The sequence below is a fragment of the Oryza brachyantha genome, chromosome 6 (assembly GCF_000231095.2).
Source record: "Oryza brachyantha chromosome 6, ObraRS2, whole genome shotgun sequence".
NCBI lineage: Eukaryota > Viridiplantae > Streptophyta > Magnoliopsida > Poales > Poaceae > Oryza > Oryza brachyantha.
The window spans coordinates 18,887,407-18,895,476 of NC_023168.2; the positions used below are offsets into that span (position 1 = coordinate 18,887,407).

General features: G+C 43.0%; 1 protein-coding gene across 1 annotated transcript; it reads left to right on the forward strand.

Annotated features, from left to right (window-relative positions):
• The first annotated feature begins 201 nt into the window (after positions 1-201).
• LOC102720884 (auxin efflux carrier component 2) lies at positions 202-3,672 on the forward strand. Its single transcript, XM_040525273.1, has 7 exons — positions 202-1,232; positions 1,379-1,563; positions 1,657-1,960; positions 2,669-2,754; positions 2,854-3,011; positions 3,144-3,220; positions 3,311-3,672. The coding sequence occupies exons 1-7, from the start codon at positions 226-228 to the stop codon at positions 3,375-3,377; spliced, it is 1,884 nt and encodes a 627-aa protein (XP_040381207.1). The 5' UTR covers positions 202-225; the 3' UTR covers positions 3,378-3,672.
• Positions 3,673-8,070: the final 4,398 nt, after the last annotated feature.

The following is an 8,070-nucleotide window of genomic DNA, read 5'->3' on the forward strand; positions in this document are numbered from 1 at the left end:
AGAGTTTAGAATATTTTATTTATATTATTAAATTGAGCTATAGTAATATGAAGGTGCCACTTTCATTAGTTAAGTGTCATCGCCATTACGGCATCCCCTCAAGCTATATAACTATCCTTCTGCCTCTTTTGGCACACTTACGCCGGCTCGCTCTCTTGGGAAGACAAGCTAGCCGGTGCGGTGTGGATTGATTAGCTAGCCGGAGGAGCAGCCGCCGCCGCCGCGATGATCACCGGGCGCGACATCTATGACGTGCTGGCGGCGATCGTGCCGCTGTACGTGGCGATGTTCTTGGCGTACGGGTCGGTGCGGTGGTGGGGCATCTTCACGCCGGACCAGTGCTCCGGCATCAACCGCTTCGTCGCCGTCTTCGCCGTGCCGCTGCTTTCCTTCCACTTCATCTCCACCAACAACCCCTACGCCATGAACTACCGCTTCCTCGCCGCCGACTCGCTGCAGAAGCTCGTCATCCTCGCCGCGCTCGCCGTGTGGCACAACGTGCTGTCGCGCTACCGGCGGAACGCCGGCGCCGCCTCGCTCGACTGGACCATCACGCTCTTCTCGCTGTCCACGCTGCCCAACACGCTGGTCATGGGCATCCCGCTGCTCCGAGCCATGTACGGCGACTTCTCCGGCTCGCTCATGGTGCAGATCGTCGTGCTCCAGAGCGTCATCTGGTACACGCTGATGCTCTTCCTCTTCGAGTACCGGGGCGCCAAGGCGCTCATCTCCGAGCAGTTCCCGCCGGACGTCGGCGCCAGCATCGCGTCGTTCCGGGTCGACTCCGACGTCGTCTCGCTCAACGGCCGCGAGGCGCTGCAGGCGGACGCCGAGGTCGGCCGCGACGGCCGCGTTCACGTCGTCATCCGCCGGTCCGCCTCCGCCTCCACCACGGGCGGCCACGGCGCCGCGCGCTCCGGCGTGTCCCGGACGTACGGCGCGTCCAACGCCATGACGCCGCGCGCGTCCAACCTCACCGGCGTTGAGATCTACTCGCTGCAGACGTCGCGCGAGCCCACGCCGCGCGCGTCCAGCTTCAACCAGGCCGACTTCTACGCCATGTTCTCCGGCAGCAAGATGGCCAGCCAGATGGCTAGCCCCATGGCGCAGCACGGCGCCGGCGGCCGCGCGCAGGGCCTCGACGAGCAGGTCACCAACAAGTTCGCCTCCGGCAAGGGCGGCGACCCGCCGGCGTATCCCGCGCCGAACCCCAGCATGATGCCGGCGCCAAGGTAACAATCTTTTGCTGCATTAGATGAACTGATTAACAGCTCAAAAATCCCAGTTTTTCAAGCTCCAAAATCGAAAACAAGCTGTCAATTAACTGTTCATCGTGTTGATTGATATTCTTTTCGTTTTTCGCGGCCATGTTTGATAGGAAGAAGGAGCTCGGGGGCTCAAACTCTAACTCCAACAAGGAGCTGCACATGTTCGTGTGGAGCTCCAGCGCGTCGCCGGTGTCGGAGGCCAACCTCCGCAACGCCGTCAACCACGCCGCCTCGACCGACTTCGCCTCCGCGCCGCCGCCGGCGGCCGCTCCTGTCGATGGCGCCACTCCCAAAGGTAAACAAAGCGATCAATGCACGCAACGATCACTACTACATGCTTAAGACTTGCATTAATGGCGTGCTCTATCTGTGTGTGTGTGTGTGTCAGGGGTGAGTGGCACTGTCACGCCGGCGAAGAAGGACGGCGGCGGCGACCTGGAGATCGAGGACGGCCTGAAGAGCCCGGCGGCGGGTCTGGCGGCGAAGTTCCCGGTGTCAGGGTCACCCTACATGGCGCCGAGGAAGAAGGGCTGCGCCGCCGACGTGCCGGGGCTGGCGGAGGCGGCGCACCCGATGCCGCCGACGAGCGTGATGACGCGCCTCATCCTCATCATGGTGTGGCGCAAGCTCATCAGAAACCCCAACACCTACTCCAGCCTCATCGGCCTCGTCTGGTCCCTCGTCTCATTCAGGTGACCAGTTCTTGCCATGATCGATTCACCGATCACCATTGCACAGCTCGCAAGTTAAGATGTGATTTCTCTTGTTCAAATCTACAAAAACATGTTTTTTATAATGCTGTTCGTTGCTAGATTGAACTTAAATTTTATTAATCTAGGAGAGGCGAGATCGACGAGAACTTTGTTAACTTCTCAACTGGATTAGTTTTTCTGAATGCATGTGAGAGCACATGATAATTACGTCGGCCTCGGATCTGGTCCAGCACATGCAAGAACACACACATGGATACATAGTTGCAGCACATATACACGCTTGCAGATGCAGGTGCAGGTCTTATGTGAGCCCTGGAGCTTTGCAGCAGAGACCGAATCAGCTGCGATTGCCGTGTTTGTCCCCATCCAGGACAGACATAGCAGTAGCTAGATGATCCATCGATCATGTGTAGAGAAGAAGAGCACAATGATATGGATGCATCATGATTGATTCATTGTAGTAACTATCTTACAATAGATGGCACATCTAGATTCTTGGGGGAAATTGAAAATGTCAGGGCATTTTTAGAGGGGAGGAGCACATGCTGCAAGCATCTAAAACTGCATAAATATGATGCATCTACCATTGATTCTCTTGTGATGTATATTTGTGTACATTGTGCAAATACTTGTATGTTTATTGACTCTTGGGCTAATGTGGTTTTCCTTTTGTGAAATTTTGATCAGATGGAATATCCAAATGCCTTCAATAATAAAGGGATCCATATCAATATTGTCAGATGCAGGACTAGGAATGGCTATGTTCAGCTTAGGTACAGAGTTGACCTTTTGGATACATATCTATAGTCATAACTAGTCTGATTTATCTTTGTTTTGACCAAGAAGTTCTGACCTTAGTATATGTAACCCAGGCTTGTTCATGGCTCTGCAACCAAAGATCATTTCTTGTGGCAAGACCGTTGCGACATTTGCAATGGCAGTGAGGTTCTTGACTGGTCCAGCTGTTATTGCAGCTACTTCTATTGCCATTGGACTCAGGGGAGTGCTTCTGCATGTTGCCATTGTTCAGGTAAGCAGTAGCTTTTTTTTTATAAGCTTTCTTGCAATCAATAATTTGGACTCAGGGGATTACTTTTGTAGCAATTACCAAGAATTTGAAAGTATGTGTGGTGATCTTATAGATTAATTGATTATTAAACAGGCAGCACTTCCGCAAGGCATTGTCCCATTTGTGTTTGCCAAGGAGTACAATTGCCATCCTCAAATACTTAGCACAGCGTAAGAAATGCATGCTCAATTCTTTTTATTTGTTCATCAACACAGTTACTGAAGAATATAGCCTAAAATATATCAATGTGGATTTTCCAGGGTTATTTTTGGGATGCTCATCGCGCTTCCGATCACGATACTCTATTATGTTCTTCTTGGGATATAGTGCTTTTGAAGATGGCAAAAAAATGGCTAGGAAAAGTAGGATTCTAGTTTTCTAGAGAAAAAATGCCAAAAGAAACATATGGGCTTTCTTGAAGACCTGAAGAACTACCAGAGCTGAACAATAGGGGGAAATGAAACTAAGTAGGATCCTGGCTAGAGAGAAATGCAAAGGAAAGACACACTTGATTCCATTATTTTATTTTATTTTTTGCAACTGTTTTGGCATCAAAGTAAAGGTTAGGGCTTTGAGTATGAAGAGTTCAACCGTTAATTTGACAAGTTGGGTTGGCGGTACTAAAGATTCCACCAGCTGATTCCTTTGTCCAAAGACACATGATGCTCTGCACATTTTTGCCTGATCTTTGCCTCAGGTGCAAAGGTAACTGTAACTTCGATCCTACACTGGGATAAACTAAAGTAATAGATGATGTTTCCACACTGCATGGCAAGGTCACTCTGATGGCTTCGGTTAAAGAGCAGGCTGCTTCAATTCAATCCCTGCATCCATGAACAGATTATTCAGACTAGTCTGAACCCTGAAGCTGCATGCATCTGCATCTAGCATCGTAGTAACTTCATTAGCTAGTTACAGCATTGTTTATTGATGTGTAAAGGTGTTGTGTAGCTTGCATTGAAGAGTCCAAAGCAATGCATGGATATGCATGCATGCTCTAGCTAGTACCTTCTAGGGGTTTAACAGTGGATCCACATGTGGGGAGTATCTTGTGATTGTTGGGAGTAATATCATCTTGCCATTGTCTTTGTCTGCCTAACAGTGTTGGTCGATCAATAGTTAATTGTTAAGGGTCAAATGGTAGCTAGATCCATGGTCTGCCCCACATGTGAAACCTCTGTATTTTTGCTGCTAGTGGGCTGTCCTTTGTTGCATGGAACATGCATGATGGCCTAGAATATTGTGACTCCAAATTGTTTAATTACCGACTGATTAGTCTTCAGTCAGGTTAACTTAACCATCATGCACGCATGCTTACTTGAAGGCCGCCTTTAATTAGTCCGAAACCATCCAAAGCTGCTGTCATGTAAAGTTTTCTGCTCTGAAGAAGTGAAGAGAGTTCATGCTTTTGAGGACTCCTACAAAGCTGCAAAAAATAGCTACAGATCAGTTTCATACACTCATCAGAACAGAGTTTTCTTTTTCTCAACTTGCAGGACAGAAACTAGTAATGGGATAGACGAGCGTACTCCCTCCGTTAAACATTACGAGACTTTCTAATCTTATCTAAATTTATTTATTAATAAATACATATAATTTATATATGTTTAGGTTTATTAATAATCATATAAATTTAGGTTAAACGGAGAGAGTGGTAGCCAATGGGAACCTGAAATGAACACATAAACATGAGCTTACTTTACTAGTAGAACCCAATGGAATTTGGCCAAACGACGCAGACAGCAATTGATAATACTCCCTTCTCTGTTCCAAGATAGAGCAATTTATAACCATTAATTTTTTTCTCAAAATATACTTCCTTCAATTTGATAATAATTTTTGTTGTCTTGGACAACGACACAATCTTCTAAATCTATCTTTAACAATGATTTATATTAATATATATAAGTAAATGTTTATTTTTATTAAAGTACTCTTTATGAATCATCTATACATATTGTCATAGTGTTTTTAAACTAATTTTTTAAAAAGTTATTAATGGTAAAAGTTTTAAATATATGACCAAACCCTTATCTAAAACAACAAGAATTATGTAACCGAAGGAAGTAGAACTTACACTTCTACACTATCTTCTAACCAATTACAACCTTTCCACATTTAATTCCAACTATTTTCTTAACAGTTGTATTCAATCCTAAGCACTCATTTGGAGTTTCCCTACATATGCACGTTTGGAACAAGGATTTGAACTCATCAAGTTCCTATGGATTGAGTTCCTATACACCAATTCCATAGAAAAGTACACCATGAGCTCAAACCTCTTTTTTTTTCCTATCAAAAGTTCGATGCAACTTGTATTCTGTATCTCTCTCTCTCTCGCTCTCGAATCCACCAAATTCCTATAGATTTTCTTTGAACCATCCGAACAAGGTACATTTCAAATTTAGACCCTTTGAATCATAGGATTGTCAAAATATGGGAATAGAAGAAAAAAGTATGAATGCAATACCATGTCCACTAGATTCCTATAGGAATTAAAAACACATGAAAGTTCAAAAACATTGTTTGATTCATACACAAACAAACACATGAATTTGGACTCATGGGAAAAAGAGAGAACATGAGGTCCTACCTCATGTTTACTTTCCTCCAAAATCCTTATAGGATTGCACAATCCATAGGAACTTCAAATGCTCTCGTAAGAAATTGTTCCATATGATCGAAATTATTTAATTAAATTTCATATATTTTTCCTCCAAATTAAAAGGTGCCTTTATGTTTTAGATTTCAGCAGTGTTCATTAGCCATACATTCTGATTCCGTGTGTGTTTTTTTAGAAATAAAATCTGCATATCTAGAGTCTTGCATTGCAAAAGGGCTCTAAAAATCCTTACATTTTGGGATAAATATAATATTAATTAATCCCAGGGAACAGCTCAAGGTTGTCTGGAGGATAAACACTCTCTTAGGGCAACCACAATGTGATAAAAAGCAGGTAAGAAGGGGTGCACATAAGCATTTTAGCTGGTAATATACATTGTGGTGGCCAGTGTTAACTAATACCTGGTAGTAAGACTACTACCAGCAACAAGCACAGTACATGTACTTCCTTGGAATAAAAAAATGTTTGTTGCTCTAATCCAACTTTGATAGCATCGATTCTTTTCTAGATGGACCCCGCCTTATTACCAACTTACACGTATAAACATTATGAGCTATATAGTACTGCTAATATTTAATGTTGGGTCCCACACTATTACTATGTTGCAAAATAAACATGGCTCGTGCCCTTAGCTAATTAGTCAAGCATCCCACATCAGACTTGGAATCTCAAGAAAGATATGCAGCACGGCAATTCAATGTTCAGAATTTCAGATCACTCTCCTTCTGTCCGTTGAGTGATTCAGTGAACATATACAGTGTAATGTAAAAGTAGGGAAATTATGTAGCGTAAACCACGGATGCTTTCTCACGGAACTCGACGAATAGTAGTAGGAAAAACACACAAGTGAAGCAACATTGCTTCTTACCTCTGGGACGGGATCACGGGTATAAAAACCCTCAAGACACTTCTATACTATTTTATACAAATTATGCCAGTATAATTAGAAATTTCCTGTATTTATGAATTTAACTATTTAGTAGCAATTTTAATATGACGTTCATCGATAGAAACTAGAGAAAAACAAAATTTTTAAATGGAAATGTTCTGAAAAATACTATTTTATATTATTTTTAAAAATGTGGTATCAATGCGGTCGGAATTTTCATATATTTTCATCCTTACTCTAGATCTGGTATGATACAGAGAATGGTGATATAGCATGTTAGTACATAAAGATACCGGTTATATGTAGACTCATAGCTAAAGAAGTGGTACGTGACATGAAGTTAAAAGGCTATAATACCGATCAGAAAACACTTGTTTTATTGTAAATAGGGAATCTTTTAATCTGATGTGGCGAGCCAGTGATCATGCGTGTGGCCGTGAAGACTATGTCTCTTACCGTCTACTTGGTAGATAATATCAGCCATAAATAATTTTTTGAAATTTGAATTTATAGTTATATTTGGATTAATTTTTATCCTAATCTATTTCCAATGTTGTTCAAATAGCTAATATAGATAGAAAAGTCCATTTATAAGTTATTGTATGTTACTTTCGCCGTGTTCGGCAGAGGGTGGGTAAGTTAACTTATCTGGTACGGAAAACGTGGTAATAGATTAGTACATGATTAATTAATTATTAATTATTTAAAAAATATATAATATATTAATATAATTATTTAAAACAACTTTCATATAAATTTTTTTTATAAAAAATACACCGTTTAGCTGTTCGGGAAACGTGTGCGCGGAAAACGAGAGAGCTAAGTTAACTTAGCTGGATGGCGAACGCGGCCTTCATCTATTTTCTCCGTGGCTTATTACCAGCGATAGGTCAAGGGCTTCTCCAAAACATATAGATTTTGTAGGATCTCCAAACAAAACAGTTCAGCTCCTGTAAAATTCCTCTAGACCCAAGCGTGCAGACGGGTTGGGGGTTGGCTGGGGTCGTGTGTTTGGGCCGTGACCCCGTGAGATTTGAGAAGTTGCTAATGGCCAGAGTGGCAACCGGCGAATGGCCGTCAAGCGGGCTGACACTGCAGGGATAACTGTCAACAACGGTGAAACTGAAAACTTTGGTGGCTCGTGAAGTAGTGGCCATCTGGTCGCTGTCACAGGCTCACAATCATAGCCTAGAGCATCCCAATAGCTCATCTAAATTTGATTATCCATATTTTTATTTGGATGATCATCAAAAACACTTTTATCTTTCATATCTCTTTGTACTCTAGCAGATCATCTATATATGACATCCTCTATATATATATTTGGAGGATTGGAGAGAAAACATCTAAATATAGAGTTTCTCTCCTAATATGGATGACATCCAAAAATAGATAATAGAATAGATGTTCTGTTAGAACTTAAATTTTATCCTTATTCTCTATTTGTATGATGAAGGACGTGAGATGCTCTTGCTCGCTCCCAGAAGCCAACATCCAAAACCCGCAGG

Excerpts from the sequence above, each read along its gene's own strand:
- LOC102720884 (XM_040525273.1), top strand. The coding sequence starts at position 226 with ATGATCACCGGGCGCGACATCTATGACGTGCTGGCGGCGATCGTGCCG. Across the intron at positions 1,564-1,656 it reads CGATGGCGCCACTCCCAAAG|GGGTGAGTGGCACTGTCACG; the intron begins GTAAACAAAGCG and ends TGTGTGTGTCAG. Across the intron at positions 3,221-3,310 it reads CCTCAAATACTTAGCACAGC|GGTTATTTTTGGGATGCTCA; the intron begins GTAAGAAATGCA and ends TGGATTTTCCAG.